Source organism: Equus asinus, chromosome 3, assembly GCF_041296235.1.
Source record: "Equus asinus isolate D_3611 breed Donkey chromosome 3, EquAss-T2T_v2, whole genome shotgun sequence".
Taxonomy (NCBI): domain Eukaryota; kingdom Metazoa; phylum Chordata; class Mammalia; order Perissodactyla; family Equidae; genus Equus; species Equus asinus.
Genome location: NC_091792.1, coordinates 39,998,346 through 40,020,612, shown reverse-complemented (window position 1 = coordinate 40,020,612; position 22,267 = coordinate 39,998,346). Strand labels below are relative to the sequence as shown.

The 22,267-nt window shown below is 37.5% G+C and overlaps 1 protein-coding gene across 7 annotated transcripts in view; it reads right to left on the bottom strand.

The window, feature by feature from the left end:
- Positions 1-22,267, bottom strand: part of ARFIP1 (ARF interacting protein 1) — a 121,614-nt gene that overhangs the window by 80,256 nt on the left and 19,091 nt on the right. For 3 of the 7 annotated variants that reach the window (XM_014868514.3, XM_014868513.3, XM_014868517.3), the window contains exon 2: positions 21,287-21,366. The exons of the other annotated variants lie outside the window; for them this stretch is intronic. In XM_014868514.3, the coding sequence (XP_014724000.1) occupies positions 21,287-21,364 (78 nt within the window). In that variant the 5' untranslated portion in view covers positions 21,365-21,366. The remainder of the gene's footprint in view (positions 1-21,286; positions 21,367-22,267) is intronic. 7 annotated transcript variants of the gene reach the window in all.

Below are 22,267 nucleotides of genomic sequence, written 5' to 3'. Positions count from 1 at the left end.
ATATAAATTTCTTTCAGAAACTAAATATAGTTAATCAATAATAGAACATCAATTATGATTGGTAAAAACTGTCTTGCTCCAACTGTATGTTATTTAAAAAAACACATGTGGCTTCAAGTTAAAACAAGAATTCATCTCTGTAAAAAAGTTCTTAAAAATAATCTACTTTCCCTTACTTTAAAAATTAAAAAACTTCAGAGTAAATAAACAATTTATTCAGCTTTTCATAGAGAACAGGTGCCCTTCCCTCCCCCCCCCATTTTTTTAACCAGTAATAGCTTTCAAAGTGTTATGTACACACATTTAACAATGGTGCCCACTATAATAAAGGCCTTGACAGAAATACATGTTAGGAACAGAATTAATACCTAACAATATATGTTCTAATGCTCAAACCTGAATCTAGTTGCTACTTGATACTACACAGAATTAAAAACATCAAACCAAATAATTAAGTAAATGTGTGTGTGTGTTTAATCTACAGACCTGAATCTACTGCCAAGAACATTATTAAGAGGTTCTTCGATTTTCTCTGAAAGAATTTTGTAAAAAAGAGATTCAAATAACTAAAATAGTGACATATGTAGCTGAAGTGTAACCTTTTTTAAATTAATTTTTAAGGAGTTAAAGAAAGGTGAAAGGCGAGGAAAACTTTTCAGAAAAAACCTGCACTACACTTTCATAATTTAGGGGATTATTACAGGTTAAGTCATACTACAGAAGGCAACATCAACGCAGATAGGTTTGTGGTCTGGTCTGTACTTCCATGAAACATCAAAAGGCTTATTAAAATACACTGGATGACATCCAACAACAGGTTTCACAGAGTGTTCTGTATATGAGTAAGTATGTGAGATAAAGATACTGTCAAATATTTGGAGGTATGACTGAAATAATCTATTCATAACACTACAGACCAGCAATTCTCAAACTTTCTGGCCTCAGGACCCCTTTACACTCTTAAAAATCACTATGTGCCCCAAAAAGCTTTTATTTACGTGGGTTATAGCTATCAATATTTACTGTATTAGAGATTAATGGTGTAAATTTTTAAAAATATTAATCCATTTTAAAGTAACAACTATAAGCCCACCTCATATTAACATAAAATCTTTTAATAAAAAATAATTATTTTTCATAACAACAAAAACTTAGTGGGAGCGGTAGCACACATTACATTTTTGCAAATTTCTTTAATGTCTGACTTTATAAGAAGACAGCGGACTCTCATATCTATTTCCACATTCAATCTATTGCAAAATGGTGTTTTGTTAAAAGTATATGAAGAAAATCCAGCTTATATGGCTGTCTTTTCAAATAATTATGGATATACTTCAACACTAGATCAAAACTTGACAAGTGGTAATTTCTTAAAAGTGAACTACAGTGTGGAATATAAAACTATAATGATGAACTTTTGATATCTATAACATTAAAAATCCATTGGTCTACCTTGTACTTTGAATGGGTCTTTTACATATGCAGGATTTGGTATTATATGCATTGGTCATTTAGAAAACACTGGTTCGATGAGTTATACAGATAATCCAAATATTAATGCAGTTCCATATATATATATATATATATTTTTTTTTTTTTTGGTGAGGAAGATTGGCCCTGAGCTAACATCTGTTGCCAATCTTCCTCCTTCTGCTTAAGGAAGATTGTCGCTGAGCTAACATCTACGGCAATTTTCCTCTATTTTTGTATGTGGGATGCCACCACAGCATGGCTTCATGAGCAGTGTGTAGGTCTGTGCCTGGGATTCAAACTCGCAAACCCCAGGCTGCCAAAGCAGAGCATGCGAACTTCACTGCTATGCCACTGGGCTGGTCCCTTTATACAATTTTTTTAAGTCATATTTTTATATCTGATCTTAGAAAAGTCTTTAAGTAGTGGGAAGCTGGCAAGCTCAAGTTGGTGAATACAAATTTCCCAAAATTCTAATTTTGCTTGAAAACTTGAATTTCATCACTAGCAACAAATAATGGCAGTTATTCTACTTGAAATAACAGGTTTTCCAATATATGTCTCCCAAATACCCAACTCTGAATATAACCACAGTTTGCCTGTCCTTTTTCCAAATAAAAAATGATGTTCCATAAAAAAAGCAGTTAGTTGAGCTAAAAACTCAATCACACACGTGCTTTTCCTCAAGACAACCATTGCACTTTGTCATGCAGCAGCAGTGCTTTACGTATACTTCCCACTTCATCACACAGAATATTAAAAAGACAAGATTTAAAGCTTTTACTGCTTCATTAAAGACATTCTTTTATTATTTTATTTATTTATTTTTTCTTTTTTCTTCCCAAAGCCTCCCGGTACATAGTTGTATATTCTTCGTTGTGGGTCCTTCTAGTTGTGACATGTGGGACGCTGCCTCAGCGTGGTCTGATGAGCAGTGCCATGTCCGCGCCCAGGATTCGAACCAACAAAACAATGGGCCGCCTGCAGCGGAGCATGCGAACTTAACCACTCGGCCACGGGGCCAGCCCCTTCATTAAAGACATTCTTGAGTGAAATTGGTGGTTTTCTTAACTTCAAGTTGGAAGAATATGACTACTAGTATAACTTGGGATAACTGCCTTGATTCCTGCTAAGACACCAGCAGTTTTATCTATCAATTCTCGTGCACCATCAGTGCAAATGACACAACAATGAAAACTGCAAATATCTCAGTAATATTGAAAACAGTTTTGACCTTGAGACTCCCTGAAAGATTCTTGGGGACCCTCAGGACCTAGAGACCACACTTCAAAAAACACTGGTATAGATAAATTTAACCAACATTTAGTGAAAGCTTGTTATGTGCAAGGCACTCTACTAGACTCTAGAGAATATAAAAAGCAAATAAGGTAGTCACTGCTCTGAGGGAAAGTACCACCGACTCAGCCTGGGAGACTGACCAGACTCTTCAGTAAATACCTAGAACATTAAGTATCTGTCCTTCTTTCTTGAGGATCCTCTAAAACCCAACCTATTGGAACAGTTAGAGACTGTAAATCCTAGGGTCTTCCTAGGCCATATTTCTATTTCTTGACATCTCTAGAAATGTTCTGCTTCCCAGAGATCTTTATTTATATTACACTTCCACTTCTTTTTTTTGGCTTGAGGAAGCTTAGCCCTGAGCTGACATCTGTGCCAATCTTTCTCTATTTTTTTTGTATGTGGAACACCCCCAAAGCGTGGCTGGTGAGCAGAGTAGGTCTGCACCCAGAATCAGAACTCGGGAACCTGGGCAGCTGAAGCGAAGTGCGTGGAACTTTAACCGCTCAGCCACCAGGCCGGGCCCACACTTCTACTTCTTATACAAACCTCCTTCTCTTTCTCATGACAAATTTTACACAGAATAATGTGTCTACTGTCTGACACGAAAATGAACAGACTATCTTTACATCTCCGTATCCCCAGGGTAACAGAACGAAGATCTGAGTGAATAAATGAATACTCTCCCTTTTGGTAAAGCAACGTGCTTGAGGACAGAGACAGTCTTCGCTAGCTCTGTATCCTCAGAGATTAGCCCAGGGTTTGGCAAGCAAGAAGTTCCCAATACATTTAACTGAATGGAAAGGATATCTACACCAAAAGTCTGATTTGTAGTTAAGAAGGTATTAAAATGAACATTATACAGTTGTGCTCTACACCCACTCTCTCCCTTGTCTCACCCATGGAGTACGTAATAACAATCATTACATCTGTAGACATCACTGCAGTAAAACAAACCAAGGGGAAACGTCTGACATAGCAAAAAAAAAATGTGATTTATCGAATGTCTCAAAATCAGTGTACTTCAATTATTCTGAGACAGTTATTATAAAAGACAAAAATGTGAAATTGAAATCCTAATTTGGTTAGGTCAATGAAAAAAGAACTTCAACAATAACGCAAAATCCTGCTAATGTAACTTAAAACATTTCCCAAGGAACCTTACTTATTTCCTTGCATTCCTAAATATCTTATTTAAAAAATACTGGTTTAAAAAAAGTCATATTTCAGAGTTTATGTTATCAGATTTCAAACTAGCAAGGGTATTACTAAGCGTCTCATGTAAGCCTTGGAAGTTAAAAAAACACTTCAGAGAGACAATTCCAAAAGTTAAAGAAGGGAAAACAAAAACTCCTCTGCTTTAGGTTGGGTTCCAGGGGAAAGAGTCTCTGAAATAGAAGTCTACATGCAGGAAACTTACTGGAGTCTTCCAGTGAACGAGGGCCGTAAGATCGGACAGAGCTGTGATGCTGTTATAATATTACAGGCCTTGGCCACCCGACAGGGAGCACTGAAGCTGAGGTGGCTCTCTGAAATTGCTCCAAATTAAGGCAAGGGGGCCAGGCCTTTGTACTCCCACATCTGTCTCCCTGATCATTAGATGCAGGCTATCCCATGGGTAGGGGTGTAACTGCGGACGACGCAGCTCTCTTTGCAAGAGGCAATTCCTGGGAAGACTCAGCTATGAACCCTCACCAGGCAACACTCCCGAAATGAGGGCCTTGATCCTAAACAGGTAACTGAGCCACTCACCACAGCATCCACTATAGCCTCCTTATTACTACTGTAAAGCAGTATCTGCTTTAAAAAGATGTGGAATGTTTGGTTTAAAGGCTATCTGGCTACTTGATGCATAAATTTACAGAAGTTCACTGATTTTTACTAAGAAAAACTCTCTTTCTCAGTCTCCAATTAAGGGGTGGCCACTGATTGAACCAAACAAGAAGCCCCAACTCAGGGCTGGCTGATCCACAGGTTATAAACTAAGAGAAGGCCAGGTGAGAAAAGCATTGCCCAATAGAAGAAAGAGGAATTTCTTGAAGTATGAATTGGGGATGCCGAGAGCATCAGTCAACTGGGGTACTAGGAAGACAACTGAGAGCACAAGAAGAGCAAAGAGCAGAATTGCTGATGACAGGGCACAGCTTAAAATTCACAAAACTCTAGTTGACAAGTGTTATCAAACTTGTCAACGTCTGTTGACAAAGTTTTATCTGTGTCTAGATCTTCCTCTGTTTCTAAATTATGACCTTACGACAATCTTCTATTCTTAGATTCTTTTTTTTTATTGTGGTAAAAAATGCATCACATAAAATTTACCATCTTAATCATTTTTAAGTGTACAGTTCAGTAGTGTTAATTATATTCACACTGTTATGCAACCAATCTACAGAACTTATTCATCTCGCAAAACTGAAACTCTATACCCATTTAACAACAACTCTCCATTTTCCCTTTCCCCAAGCCCTTGGTAAGCATCATTCTACTTTCTATTTCTATGAATTTGACTACAGTAGATACCTCATATCAATTGTATCATATAGTATTTGTCTTTTTGTGACTTGGTTATTTCACCTAGCATAGTGTCTTCAAGATTCATCCATGCTGTAACGCATCAGAATTTCCTACCTTTTTAAGGCTAAATCATATTCCATTATATATACACATCACATTTTATTTATCCATTTATCCATCAACGGACATTTGGGTTGCTTCCATCTCTTGGCTATTGTGAATAGTGCTGCTATGAACATGATTGTGCAGATACCTCTTCATGTCTTGCTTTCAATTCTTTTGGAAATACATCCAGAAGTGGGATTGATAGATCACATGGTAATTCTATGTTTTAATTTTTGAGGAAACACAATGCTATTTTCCATAATGGTTGCACCACTTTATATTCCCACCAACAGTGCACAAAGTTTCCAATTTCTTCATATCCTCATCAACACTTGTTAGTTACTGTTTTTTTGATAGTAGCCATCCTACTAGGTATAAGGTGATATCTCATTGTGGTTTTGATTTGCATTTCTCTGGTGACTAGTGATGTTGAGCACCTTTTCACATGCAAGTTGGCCATTTGTATATTATCTTTGAAGAAAAGTCTATTCAAATCCTCTGTCCATTTTTTAATCAGGTAATTTGTATTTTTATTGTTGAGCTGTAGGAGTTCTTTATATATTCTGGATATTAACCCCATCATATATATGGTTTGCAGATATTTTCTCTCCTTGTGTAGGCTGCCTTTCCACTCTGTTGATTGTGTCCTTTGGTGAACATAAGTTTTTAGTTTTGATGTAGTCCAATTTGTCTATTTTTACTTTTGTTGCCAATGCTTTTGGTGTCACGTTCAGGAAATCTTTGCCAAATCCAGTGTCATGAAGCTTCTCCCCTATGTTTTCTTCTAAAAATTCTATAGTTTTAGATCTTACATTTAGGTCTTTGACCCATTTTGAGCTGATTTTTTGTATAGCATAAGGGTCCAATTTCATTCTTTTGCATGTGGATATCTAGTTTTCTCAGCACCATCTGTTGAAGAGACTTTCCTTTTCCATTGAATTCTCTTGGTATCCTAGATTCTTTTGAGATTTCTATTTTCCTCACTGCCACTGCATCCTTACAATACACCCAGATTACTTGTGGCTACTGGAGTTAAGTTTCTGTTCCTTGCAAGTAAGAGATGTACAGACACTAAGTATTTGGTCTCTAATCCAACCAGAAGACTAAGATCTAGCTATCTAAAGAATCATCACTCTTTTAAATTGTTAGGTATGTTCTTACTTTCTTCCTCCTAAAAACAGCTGGTGATTCAACAGGTATTTACTATCTTCTAAGCAATGTGCATGTGATAAAATAGAAATGGAAATCAGGTCTTAGGCTTCCAGGAACTTAAAGTGTATTGGTAGATAAAAAATAATTATCATATAGTGTGGTGAGCACCAGAGGGAAGCACTTAACAATGTAGTGAGCACTAAGAGGGAAAATTTAATCAGAAGTAATATTCAAGCTACATCTTTTAGAATGACAGATGGGGACACAGTAAGGAAGAGATTCTAAATAGAAGGAATAACAGGAGCACAGTGGAAAAAGAGCCTAATATATTCTAGAATCTGCAAGTAAAGGGACTTGGCTAGAATGTTAACCACTCACTGATACATTCATTTGTTCAACTAATTTAGTGAGCTCTCTAACGTGTCAGGCACAATTTCAGACACACAGGACAGAGTGGTGAACCAAACTCCCTACCCTCATAGAGCTTACATTCTGGTTGGAGAATACAAACAAATAAATACACATGTCATACAGTAATAAATACTAATGGACATGTATAAATGCACATGTGTTCATGCATGTGCTGTTTTAAATAGGGTGGTCAGGGAAAACCTCAAAACCTCCTATTTCTGTGAGACCTGAATAAAATGAGGAAGTGAGCCATAAAGATATCCAGAAGTACAGCATTCCAGGCAGACAGAATAGTAAATACAAAGATGAGGAGGTGGGAACATGCTCAGCTTTTCAGGAACAAGAAGACCATGCAGCTTGAGGGGAAAGCTGGGGGAGAACAGTAGGAAATGTCAGAGAGGCAGCCAGTGGCAAGAACATGTGTGGCTTTAGAGACCATCAAGAGAACTTTAAATTTTATTCTGAGTGAAATGAGAAGCCACTTGAGGGTTTTGAACATAAAAGTGAAAATGATCTGACTTTATGTTTAAAAAGGATCACTCTTTTCCTGCTGTGTGGAATTAAACTATAACCGAGCAAGGGTAGAAGCAAGGAGAACAATTAGGAGGCTAATGGAATAAGCTAGGCAAGAGATGACAGTGGCTTGGAGTAGGGTGATAGATGAGGCCCAGGAGGTAAGTGGTCAGACTGTGTGTATAAAGACAGATGTGGGAGATGGGAAAAAGAGAGGAGGTCAAGGATAACTACAAAAGTTTTTGGCCTGAACAGCTGGAAAGGTGGAATTGCCATTAACAGACCTGGGAGAGACTGGGGGAGGAGCATGATGTAGAGGAAACATCAAGAGTTTAGTTTAGACATATTAAGGTTAACAAGCCTTAATATACAGGCCCTAGTATACATCCAAGTGGATAAAGTTAGAAGGCTCTTGGATATATGAGCCTGAAGTCCAGAGGAAAGCTTGAAGCTGGGGATAAGAAATTGAGAAGTCATCAATGTATAGATAACATTTAAAATCTTTTGACTGGATAAGATCACCTTGAACAGGGATCAGCAAACTTTTTCTATAAAGGACCAAATAGCAAACATTTTAGGCTTTGTAGGCCATAAGCTGTCTGTGACAACTACTCAACTCTGCTGTTGAAGCCCCAAAGCAGCCACAGACAATCTGTAAATGACTAGACATGGATTTGGCTTGATCCTTGAGCTAGAAAGTCAATGTAGATAGAAAAGAGGAGTCTGTAGACTAAGCTTGGGGATATCCCAATATTTGGACAAGGGAGGAGCCAGCAAAGAAAACTTATAAGGATTGGCAAGTAAGGTAGAAGAAAAATCATAGCAGGAGGCTTCTGAGCTTAGGTAAAAAGAAGACAGGTTTCTGCCTCTGGGACTGCTGGACTAAGAGCCTACTGAATCTCCCCATCGCTGTACAGAAAACAACTATAAAACCTGAACATAATTTAAAAAGCAATTACTTGAAGGTACTGGAGAGTAAAAAGAAGCAGAGACTGGTGGAGAGGGCATGCTTGCTTGGAGGAGGGGGCGACAGTGAGCTATACAAGCAAGTTTCCATCTTCCTGCTTTTTAGCCTAAAACTAAGTCCTATTCATGCTATGCACCCAGTATTTGCCAGAGTACTCTGGGGAAAACTGTAGTTCTTTTGAGTTGAGCTGACAAAACTAAAGGGAATGGGAGTATCCTGAAAAGGAAAGATCTAGAAAGAGGATTCCCAAACTCTGGCTACTCACATCTGTGACTAACCCCAGAACGCACTTGCACAGAACAGACTTAAAAGAGCTCAGCTAAAGACAGAAGATTTGAATTGAGACCAGAGCTGCTGCCCAAGAAAAAGTTTGTAATGCAAGTACAGCCAAGAAAATCATCTGCTAAAACAAAGGAAGCAATACTCACTGGAGAAAAATAAAATAATCTAAGAATCTCCACATCTCAATGTTCAAAACATTCAGAATACAATCCAAAATTACCAGACATGTGATGAATCAAGAAAATGAAACACATTCTCAAGGGAAAAGAAAAATCAATCTAGTCTGACTCTACAAGGAACTAGAGGTTGGAACTAACAGGAAAGGGTTTTAAACACGCTATTATGACTATTTCAATTAGGTAAAACAAAATATTTTTTGTTTCTGTTTGTTTGTTTTTGAGGAAGATTAGCCCTGAGCTAACATCTGCTGCCAATCCTCCTCTTTCTGCTGAGGAAGACTGACCGTGAGCTAACATCCGTGCCCATCTTCCTCTGCTTTATATGCAGGACACTTACCACAGCATGGCTTGCCAAGCGGTGCCATGTCCACACCCGGGATCTGAACCAGCAAACCCCAGGCCGCCGAAGCGGAACACGTGAAGTTAACTGCTGTGCCACCAGGCCAGCCCACAAAATATTTTTAATGAATGAAAAAATCTCATTGAAAAAATAGGAAATCTCAGCACAGAAACAGTAAAAATGAAGCAAATGAGAATTCTAGAATTGAAAACTATAATTTCTCAAAGAAAAGTTCACTGGATGAACTTAGCCAAATGGAGATGACAGAGGAAAGAGTAAGTGGACCTAAATATCAAAGGTAAAGAACAGAAAGAAAGAAGAATGAAGAAAAAAAGAGCTTCAGAGACCTATTCGATGATATTAAATGTTCCAATTTGCATGTAATTAAAATACAAAAAGAAGAGGAGAGAGAAAATGATACAGAAAAAGTATCTGAAGAATTAATGGCCAAAATTTTCCAAATTTGATGAAAAACAAAAATTTATAGATATAAGATGCTTAACAAACACCATGCATAATAAACACAAAGTCCATGCCAAGGTACATCATAGTCAAACTATTTATAGGCAAAGACAAAGAGCTAACCTCAAAGCAGCAAGAGAAAACAATACATTACTATCAGGGAACAGCAATCCAACTAATGGTTGATTTCTCATCAGAAACTATAAAGGCCAGAAGAGAGTGGAACATTTTTAAAGTAGTGAAAGAAGAAAACTGTCCAACCAGAATTCTATATCCAGTGAAAATATCCTTTAAGTATAAAGAGGAAATTAAGGTTATTTTCAGATAAAACTAAGAGAATTCATCACCAGTAGACCTGCACTATAAAAACGCTGAAGGAAGTTCTTCAGGCTGAAGGGAAATAAAACCAGATAGAAACATGGATGTTCAGAAAAGAATGAGGAGGAAATGAAATGGTAAATACCTGGGTAAATGCAAAAGACTATTTTTTTTTCTTTTTGCCTTTTTCTCTCAAGTTCTTTGCAAACTATATTACCTGCTTGAAGAAAATGTTATAATTTCTGTGGTTTGTAAGGTATCTAGATGCAAAATACATAACAACCATATCAAAGAACAAGGGAGGAGATAAGGAAAATATAGACCTAAAAGGTTGCAAAAATTTCTATGTTTTAAGTGAAGCAGTACATTATCAATTCTAAGTGGAATATGAAAAGTTTAAGATATATACTATAATCCTTATGGCAACCACTAAAAGTATAATGCAAAGAAGTATAGCTAAAAAGCCATCAGGAAAATAAAAATGGAATTCTTTAAAATATTCAAATAATCAAAGAATAAATAAAAAGACAGGAAAAGAGGAGAGGAAAAAAACAGACGAAAGAAAAGTATAAAGCAAAGAAACTAAAAAGGTAGATACAAATGACCCATGTCAATAATTGCATTAAACATTAGAATGAATATTTCAGTTAAAAGGCAGAGTGTCAGAACAGATATATTTTTAAAAATAACCCTACTATTCACTATTTATGAGAGATATACTTTAAAGACAAAGATATAAATAGGCCGAAATTAAATGAATGGAGAAAGATAAACCATGAAAAGAGTAGGCATAAGAAGGTTGACAAGACTTTATTAATATCTGATAAAATAGTTTAAAAAAAAGTATTACCAGAGATAAAGAGACACATTTCATGACGAAAAAAGGATCATTTCATCAGAAATATATAACAATCATAAATGTGCATGTTGATCCCAATAACAGAGCTTCAAAATAAATGAAACACTGCCAGAATTAAAGGAAGAAACAGAGAGATCCACAACCATAGGTGGAGATTTTACCACTACTCTCATAGCAAGTGAAACAACAACCAGACAAAGAAAATCATCATAGACATAGAAGATCCGAACACTATCAGCCACCTTGACTGATATTTATAGAAGAGTGACTCAATAATGGCAGAATACACATTATTTTCATGTGAACACATGTTTAGCAAAACAGATCATATTTCGGGCCATAAAACCAGCCTCAAGATTGAAACCAGGGGCCCACCCCATGACCTAGTGGTTAAGTTCGGCATGCTCTGCTCTGGTGGCCCGGACTCGGCTCCCACGTGCAGACCTACCCCACTCATTGGTAGCCATGCTTTGGTGGTGACCCACATACAAAATAGAAAAACACTGGTTTGGATGTTAGCTCAGGGTGAATCTTTCTCAAGCAAAAAGAAGACGACTGGCAAAAGATCTTAGCTCAGAGCAAATCTTCTTCAAGCAAAAAGAGGAAGACTGGCAACAGATGTTAGCTCAGGGCAAATCTTCCTCAGCAGGAAAAAAAAAAAAAAGATTGAAACCATATAGAGTATGTTCTCTGACCACAGTGGAATTAAATTACAATCAATCATAAGATATCCAGGAAAACCCCCAAAATTTGGAAACTAAACAACACATCTAAATAATTAATGGGACAATGAAGAAATCACAAAAGAAAAAAATACTTCGAACTGAATGATAAGGAAAACATAACCACTATTTGCAGGGTACACCTAAAACAATGCTTACAGAGACATTTATAGCTTTAAATGTTTACTTTTGTGTAGAAGAAAGATCCTTTTTTCTTTTTTAAGATTTTATTTTTCCTTTTTCTCCCCAAAGCCCTCCAGTACATAGTTGTACATTTTTAGTTGTGGGTCCTTCCAGTTGTGGCACGTGGGACGCTGTCTCAGCATGGTCTGACAAGCAGGGCCATGTCTGCGCCCAGGATCCAAATTGGCAAAACCCCGGGCTGTCGAAGCAGAGAGCGTGAACTTAACCACTCCGCCACGGGGCCAGCCCCAGAAGAAAGATCTGAGGTTGCACCTTAAGAAAATAGAAAAAAGCAAATTCAACTTAAAGTAAGCAGTAGGAAAGAAATAATAAGAAAGACCAAAAATCAAGGAAACAGTAGAAAAACTGGCCTCTATACTCCAAAAAGCTTAAGCTATAGAAAAAAGTACGTGAACTGCTGTAGATAAACAGAGACAAAATAAATGACAGCAAAATACAACATACAATCTGGACTGGATCACAAACTAGGCAAAAGAGTCGCTGTAAAGGACATTATCGGAACAACTGTGGACTAAATAATAGTGGCATATCAATTTTTTAATTACATTTTCTAATTTTGATAAATGTACTGAGATTATATAAGAGAAAGTCCTTGTTCTTAGGAATAAAGGGACATCATATCTGCAAACCAGTCCCAAATGGTTAAAGAAACTATATACAGAGAGAGAAAATGTTAAAGTACATGGGACAAAACAATGATTGGTAAATCTGGGTAAAGAGCTTATGTTTTCTGTATGAAATCTTATCAAAATTAAAGTTTTAAAAATAAAAATAACAGGCTAGAAAAGTATACAGAAGGCTATCGTGGTGGGCTTTATAATACCAGGACAATGACATGTGGACTGCATCCTGAAAAGGAGAAGGAAGAAGACGGTAGCAAAGAGTCTGATCAATTTATTTTAGAGAACAGTCTGGTAGGAGGTTAGACTGAGGGGAAGGAAAGAAAGACTGGAGGTAGAAAAACTACTTAGGAGGCTATTTTACAGTCGAAGTAAGAAATAGTAAAGATCTAAATTAAGGTTGTGGGAATGAAAAAAGGTGGATCCGAGAGTTATTCAGGAGGGAAAAGTAAGAGACTTACAGAGCGACTGGATTGTGGGAGAGACAGGAGGAGGAGGCATCTAGGATGACCAATGCCCCCTCCCTGTGCCCTACCCAATTTGTGGCTTGGGCAACTAGAAAGACGAACATGTGCACTAAGTGGGAAAAGCAGGTTTATTTGGCTTGGAAAGGTGAGAAAGTGAGTTCAGTTGCAGACATTCTGAATTTGAGAATGTCTGTGGGCTACTCAGGTCCACTAGTGCACTAGGACTTTGGGAACGCAGGTCTAGAGCTCCAGGCTGAAGACCTAAATCTGGGAGTTACTGCTGTAGGGATGTGGATGGTGTGAACCGATAAGAGGGACAAGAGCAGAAGCTGAAGGGAAACATCCAGTGGAACTTTAAAAGGCAGAGAATATGGAAAAAAGAGTCAGTAGGCTGGATGGCGGGGGAGGCAATCAAGTTCACAACGCAGACTTAGCAGAGAAAACTACAGTAGTGGGACTATGTGTTGTTCTAGTTTGTAACTTTATATAGGAAACAAATGTTCTGAGAATGAGCAGTACGGAGCCAGCTCTGATGGCCTAGTGGTTGAAGTTTGACGTGCTCCGCTCTGGCAGCCTGGGTTTGGTTCCCGGGCGCAGAACCACACCACTCATCTGTGAGTAGCTATGCTGTGGTGGCAGCTCACATAGCAGAAACTAGAAGAGCTTATAATTAGAATATACAACTATGTACTGGGACTTTGGGGAGGAAGAAAAAAGAGGAAGATTGGCCACACATGTTAACTCAGGGAGAATCTTTCCCAGCAAAATGAGAAGTACAGCGATAAACTAATACCATTTTATGCCATAAAGCAGGTAATAGGAATATCATTTGCCAAAAGATATACAAAAATTCCAGCTATTATCTATTCATTTTCTTACCCACAAAAAATGACCTTCTTTTAGGAACAACATTTACTAAACATTAATTATAGGAGTAAAAATTAACAGCCAACACACAAATGGGCAGAATGGGGCTCAAAACCAAAAACTCCATGTCATCTCCCTGGGCAAAAACCATTCACAGTACTTCACTCATGCTTTAAATTGAAGTTGAATTTAAATTTAAATTAAATTAGACACTCAAAATAATTACACAAAAGGCTTTGGGGAAATAATTATGTCCTTAGAAATAAAAATGGAATCTCTTTTGTTCCAAAGTTCATGTTATTTAAGATCTGCTATGGTCTGAATGTTTCTATTTCCCCGAAAATTCTTAGGTTGAAATCCTAATGCCCAATGTGATGGTATTAGGAGGTGGGGCCTCTGGGAGGTGACTGGGTCATGAGGGTGGAGCCCTCATCAATGGGATCAGTGTTCTTATAAAAGAGGCCCCGCAGAGCATCCTAGCCCTTTCCACAAGTGAGGATACAGGGAGAAGTTGGCAGTCTGCAACTTGGAAGAGAGCCTTCATCAGAACCTGACCATGCCAGCACCCTGATCTTGGACTTCCAACCTCTACAACTGTGACAAATAAATTTCTGTTGTTTATAAGCCACCCAGTCTGGGTATTTTGTTGTAGCAGCCAGAAGGGACTAAGACAAGGGCCTTCACAATAGGGGCCAATCAACTTTCAGGCTTTACTTCTCTTAACTTTACCCTTCTAAAGATCCTCTACTACTAAACCTACTTAACTTGTTATTTCTGAAATGAAATGCACTTTGACATCTGTGAAAATTTGCTCAAATGGTTTCCAATGTTTAAAATATTCTTCTAGCTTCATATCTGGTAAAATCCTGCCCATAATTTAAGGCTCAGCTCAAATGTTACCTTTTCTATAAAACTTACTCCAAAGCCTCAGAGAGACAGCAAGGTATAAAGAGAAGGGTTAAGAATTTGAACTATGAGAGACTTCAGCTAAAATCCCAGCCCTATAATATAACAGTTGCTCTGTGATCTTTGTTACTTAATCTTATTTTTCTCACCTATAAAATTAAGAAAATATTCACATCTCAGATAATACTTGAGGGAAGATATATTCAAAGCACTTATAAAGAGTACCTAGCACACAGGAGGCATTCATCAAATAACAGAAAGATGCTTCCAGTGGTGTGCCAGCAAATGTTTAACAACCAGTACTCCAAATTAAAAATAAAAATAATAATAAAGCCTAATTTGTGGCATTTGCCCATTTCCATGGTGTCAACACTCCCACTAGGGCCAATTTCAGGCTTCCAACATGACCTCACTGAATCCAGAGGTAGGAAGGGATGTGCAGTAGCACATAATTATATGGTATTTCCATCACAGAATACCATAGACATACATAACCTCAACAGTATAGATAACAGTAAAATATGTAAAATAGGAACTGAAAAGTCTTGAGAACTTATCATTGTTTTTTTTTGAGGAAGATTATCCCTGAGCTTACAACCACCACCAATCCTCCTCTTTTTGCTGAGGAAGATTAGCCCTGAGCTAACATCTGTGCCCATCTTCCTCTATTTTATATGTGGGACGCCTGCCACAACATGGTTTGACAAGCTGTGCATGGGTCCACGCCCAGGATCCGAACCAGCAAACCCCAGGCCATGGAAGTAGAGCGTGTGAGCTTAACCACTATACCACCTGGCCAGCCCCTTATCATCTTTGTTTTTAATATATGTATTTTAAATTTTAAGCTTATATAATTTAATTTTTAAGTAATGTCTGTGTTTAACAGCTGGCTTATAAAAGCTGGAAATGGTGTGCTGCTGGTATCTTGAAGGTATAGGCCAGGGATGTTGCCAGACATCCTACAATGTGGAGGATAATCCCCCACAATAAAAAATGATCTAGCCAAATATGTCATAGGTGAAAAACTCTGTAAACAGCTTTTGCTATAAATTGCTTCTTACACTAGCAGGCCCCATGGATCTTAATACTTACTCACTTTAATGTCATAAATGTAACCTATTTCAAAGCATGAGACCAACTCCATTGGGGGAGAATAACTCCCCCATACCCTCATTTGGCAAACTACTTAACACTACCCATCACTCCAGTAAACTTTCTCAACACTACAATAGCTATAACGTGACTCATAAAAGTGCTTACAGTCTGACCCCTACCTACTTTCCCAGCTGCTCCTCATACCATACTCTCCCCTAACTCTCTCCATACTGGCCGATTAGGCAACCAAATGTCTACTAACTTCATTTTCACCATCAGGATGCACAGTAACTCTTCCCCATGTCAATTCAACTCCTAGTCTATAGCTTTTTCTGTAGCTGCCTCAAGACCTAGGCTAAAAGAAAAAAGCTCGTGTAATGTTTTTCTGGCACTACTTATGTTTTTCAAATCCTGAAAATATACCTTGACATTAACATTAAAAAACACTTTACATATGATGGTCAGCATTTACAGGTGAACACCCCGTGGAAAATAAAAGACACAGCATTAACAAAAATTCACCCAAAGACTAAAAAAATCCACCTTAATAATGCAAGAGAAGGCATACTGGAAATAAGTTTCTTGCTGTTATCAATATATTACATTATTAGTGACAAAATCTAATTTCTAAAATGCTTAGAAATGAGGTAGAAATTTCCTAGAAAGGATGTAAAAGAACTTGTCTTAGCCTTAATTAGACTTCTGGAACTATACAAGGTGTTATATCTTCTAAAATACACACTTAACATTGATCTTTAATCCAATCTATCACTGAGCAAGCACAAATAAAGTGGTATAATAATAAGCTTAAAATTTTTCCAATTACTTCTTAAATCTACCATTTAAAAAAAGTTATTTGAGGGGCCGGCCCCGTGGCCAAGTGGTTAAGTTTGTGCGCTACGCTGCAGGCGGCCCAGTGTCTCGTTAGTTCGAATCCTGGGCGCGGACATGGCACCGCTCATCAAGCCATGCTGAGGTGGCATCCCACATACCACAACTAGAGGGACCCACAGCTAAGAATATACAGCTATGTACTGGGGGGCTTTGGGGAGAAAAAGGAAAAACATAAAATCTTTCCAAAAAAAAAGAGTTATTTGAAAATTCATTAAAAAGTGCTGTGAAATATTTCCCATGCTCAGTCCACTGAGTGCATATATTCAGTAGGTATTTTGTTCTGCTATCAAGTAGTTGTATTTTCTTCTAATTTAAAGGACTAAATTCTTAATTTTAGTCAATTCTAGACAAAAGAGCACAGAAGAAAGTAAACAGCGTGAAAGAAGAAAAGAAAAAAGGGGCCACAAATATTCAACACTAATTGTTCTAGTTATGGCTTCAGACAATGAAGGTCGCAGTGTGTGATGGACTAATTATGCATGTCAACAGAGACCATATTTTGTCCAGTACCAAACAGCATAAATGCCTTCCATGTCAGATGAAATCATTCAGATTTTTGTTTGCCTACAAGAAGAGAAAGCAATTCTATTAAACTTATAATTCAAATAGTCTTTGAAATTTCCTTCTGTACTAGTAAAAACACAAGCTTCTTTAAAAAATGGTTAACAAGTATGATTTCACTCATATGTGGAAGATAAGCAAAAACATGGAGAAAAGAACAGATTAGTGGTTACCAGAGGGGAAGGGGGTGGGAGGAGGGTGACAGGGGTAAAGGGGCACATGTGTATGGTGATGGATAAAAACTAGATTATTTGTGGTGAGCACGATGCAGTCTATACAGAAACCAATATATAATAATGTACACCTGAAATTATACAATGTTATAAACCAATATGACCTCAATAAAATTTTTAAAATGGTTCATATATTTATTACAAAGTGTTCATTCAACGTGGTTCAAAAGCATTAGGTGTATAAGCTTACTAGGTGAAGTCTCAGGAGAACTAACCAAGGTGTCAGGAGATGTGGATTCACGGACCAGCTCTGCCTCTTTTTAGAATCTTACAGAAGTCACTTTACTTCCCTCAACTTCAATTTCCTCACTTATAAAATGAGATTATTAACCTATATATCATACAGCTATTATAAGAACCAAATGTGAAATTGCTTGGAGAACTGAAAATGCTATTTGAAGATGTTATTATTATATCACATTGATTTCAGCTCAGGACCAACAGGACAAATACTGGCGTAGCTCCATCAACACTAGTATTTATCAGCACAGCTACTCTTCCTAACTTTGTCACTAGGAGTACCCTAATTACACTTTTCTAAAACAGACCAATTATCAAGACAGAGTTGAATTATTGTTACAAATGTTATTGCTTATAACTTTGTTCTTTTTTTTCTTTATTCTATCTTGGCAATATCACGGTTTTAAAAGGAAGATGACCCTCAAACCTATTATTATAAAAGGATGGATAAAGCTAATGCGGTAAAATCCAGATAAATATTGAATCTGGATAATGAGTATATGGAAATTCATTCACTATTTAACCTTTATTTCATCTACTGCAAATGTTTCTTAACAAATGTTCTAATCTGTGTCAACACCTAATTTGTCTATTTTCAACCACATGCTACCTGAATACTGCATCTCAAACCTTCTCCCAACCTTCTCATCTTCTGCCTGTCATTTTCATTTTTATGTCAAGCCACCATTCCTCAAACACACCAATCTTATTTTTGCCCTTACTGCTTCCTCTTCCTGGAAGGTTCTTACTCCCAGAATTCCACATGACTCCCACATCTCATTCAAGTTTCTGCTCAAACATCACTAAGAAGGGCCTTCCCTGAGCAGCTGACGTAAAACAGCACTCTTCATCACTCATTAGCCCCTTATCCTGCTGAGTGATGGTCAAGACTACTTTACACTGCATTAGAAAATAATTTATGTATATGTTTAACATGTCTGGCTCCCTCCCCAATATGGTTACAACATAAAAGCCAACTCCTCCTGACACTCAAAATCCTTCCATGATCTGAACTATCTTCTTTCCACCAATTATGCTTCTTCGGATGCCCTACTAAGTCAAACTAATTACTCATACCTCTTCATACATGTCTCTCAATCTCCCTTCTCTATGCCTTTGCTCAAGCAGTGACCATCATCACTCAAATACTCAAATTCTACACTCACTATAAAACTCAGTTTAGGGGCTGGCCCCGTGGCCGAGTGGTTAAGTTCACGCGCTCCGCTGCAGGTGGCCCAGCGTTTCGTTGGTTCGAATCCTGGGCGCAGACATGGCACTGCTCATCAAACCACGCTGAGGCAGCGTCCCACATGCCACAACTAGAAGGACCCACAACGAAGAATATACAACTACGTACTGGGGGGCTTTGGGGAGAAAAAGGAAAAAAGATAAAATCTTAAAAAAAAAAAAAAAACTCAGTTTAAATGCCACTTCCACTGATATTCCTGGCTGATATTCCTCTGAACTGCCACAGTTCTTTATCTGTACCACTCTAAAGGCATTATTATTCTACATTTTATTTATTTATTTGAAAATTTCCTCTATTAATCAACAGGCACCTTGAATGCAGGATCTTTACCCAATTCACTTTTTAGACCTCTGGGTTACTCACGTAAAAGAAGAATGCAAATATTTGTATATTCTTTTTGGCTATTAGAAATTGGTGTATGGGGGCTGGCCCCATGTCCGAGTGGTTAAGTTTGCATGTTCCACTTCGGTGGCCCAGTGTTTCGTTGGTTCAAATCCTGGGCACGGACATGGCACCGCTCATCAAGCCACGCTGAGGTGGCGTCCCATATGCCACAACTAGAAGGACCCGCAACTAAGAATATACAACTATGTACTGGGGGGCTTTGGGGAGAAAAAGGAAAAAAATAAAGTCCTTAAAAAAAAAAAAGAAATTGGTGTATGCATTAGTGTTATTATACTGAAGGGCAGAGAGAAAAGAATTCAAGCAATGAGCCCATGATACACCAATAAATACCTAACACAACTACTTTGCTTTCTTTCCTTTGTTGTTGTTGTTAAAAACAGATTTTAGGGCCGGCCCGGTGGCACAAGTGGTCACACATGCCGTTTGGGCAGCCCAGGGTTTGCCGGTTTGGATCCCGGGTGTGGACCTATACATTGCTTTTCAAGTCAAGCTGTGGCCAGCGTTCCACCTATAAAGTGGAAGAAGATGGGCATGGATGTTAGCTCAGGGCCAATCTTCCTCAGCAAAAAAGAGGAAGATTGGTGGCAGATGTTAGCTCAGGGCTAATCTTTCTCAAAAAAAAAAAAAAAAAAGACTTTAAGACTTTATTTGCTTGTTTTCCAACTTCCTGTCTTCTACCTTTAAATTTAAATAATTTTTTTCCTATTTAGTTTCTTAAATTTACTCATCTTTTCCATTTCTCTTTGGGTTCTAATCACAGATCTGTTCCTCATTAGCTATGTTAACCTCTCCAAGTTTCTGTTGCCTAATCTATAAAATGAGGGAGAAAACCTCAACTACAAACAGGGTTACTGCAGTATTAAATGAGATAATATATGTAAAACCCAGCACAGTGCCTGTCACCTAACAGGTTCTCAGTGAATGGTACCTATTAGGCCATTATTTCTTCCACTGATATAGAAGCAGCAGTTCTTGGTTCTCTTACTGAGTCCAGTCTGAGTCTTACTGAGTCTGAGCCTTCTGTTGCTTTTTCAGACCTTTCATGTCATGCTACTAAATTTAACAGCAACGTAATAATGGGCATTAGCCAGTCCTTCTAAGCCCTGCAACCAATTACTCCACGTTGTGTTCAAGCCTTGCCAGTTCCTCTAAGTCAGTCACTACCTCTCTGAAAGTTAAATATGTTCAACATATAAATGGGGAAAATAATAGTTGTTCCACTTATCTAACTGAATTATACCAAATTGTCCTAAGATCAAGGTGGGGCAATATGAAAGTGCTACTCTGTAAATCTTTAATTTAATAAATAAATAAATCTCTATAAATATGAGAGGTATTACTAGTACTAGGCATTCAAAAAACATCTGGTGACTTGAAGTCAATATAAAACTAACTTCTTAATATCTTTCTCTTTAATCTGATGAACTAGAACAGTGGTTCTTAGTGGTATATATTAGAATCACCTGTAAAATTTCCAGGAAGAAAACAAAAAGACACGGCCTAGGGTCTATCACTATAGATTCAGATTCAGTGAGTCTGAAGTGAAGTCCAGGACTCAATACTTCTTTTTTAAAAAACTCTATACTTGGATTTTGTTGCATACCTAACTAGAGAAAGAATATGGTAGATGAGCTCAAATATGGACCTATTACTACCATTATTTCAACACAAACTTCATTTCATATTTGAATTAAAAAGTATAGTTTGACTTCCACTTTTACGTTCATTTTAATGTGACAGGTATACTCTAGAATTTCAGATGCACAAATGCAAACGGTAACGTATCTCCCATTATGAAAAAATCTCTTTCTCTCTTCCCACCCCTTTCCGGTGTCTATGTGTATTAGTTTGTTTAGAATGGCACATGTTTAGACCAACTAAGTCAATCTGGACAGTCAAAAACTTTGATTGAAACGGTCTGACTTTAAACAACATAAATACCACCCAATCACCTCAGAATTAGACTTGGCTTCTTCTGTGGCTGGTTTAGATGCACCCAGAGTTGTAGTATCATTGCTGCAGTCAGACATGCCTAAAAGTAAATGTTTTAAGCACACATTAAATAATTTAGTTAACAGAGCTCTACCACCTCATCGACATTCTTACAAATACTCCACAACATAACTAATTGATTTGCAGTCAGAATTTGCTTTCCAAAACTATCTACAATCATGAGTATCTATTGATTCTAAGAGGCAAACAATTTTAAAAAAAAATCTCAGAAAAAGTATGCAGAATATAAAAATACATACCTCAATGATTAAAAAATAATTTCATAAAGTCATTTTAGATATGAAACACAATTTAAAAGATCAGAGTGTCAACCTGATTTGATAGATGAAAAAACTGAGATCCAAAGATGTCTGAAGCCAAAAATATGTTATTTATGACCCATATGAAACCGAAGTTTCAGACCTCTTCCACCTCCCTGGCCACTGCTCTTTAGTACTGATAACAGATATGACTGTCCACTGTCTAAGTCAAACACTATACTCAGATTTCATCCAATAAAAGTTTAATCTACTACTTCTGCTTTTTTTTTTTTTTTTTAAAGATTAGCACCTGAGCTAACATCTGTCGTCAATCTTTTTTTTTTCTTCTTCTTCTTCTCCCTTAAGTCCCCCAGTAAGTAGCTGTATATTCAAGTTGCAGGTCCTTGTGATTGTGCTATGTGGGATGCCACCTCAGCATGGCCTGATGAGCAGTGCCACGTCTGCACCCAGGATCCGAACCAGCGAAACCTGGGTTTCGTGAAATCCTGGCCGCCGAAGTGGAGCACACAAACTTAACCACTAGGCTATGGGGCCGACCCTTGCTACTTCTGCTTTTAACTTACTCAAAAACATTTAGAGAACACTATATATGAAGAACTCTGTTAGGTACTAAGGAGAAAGAAGAGTAAAATCTAATTCAGGTTCTAAGAGTACTCTGAA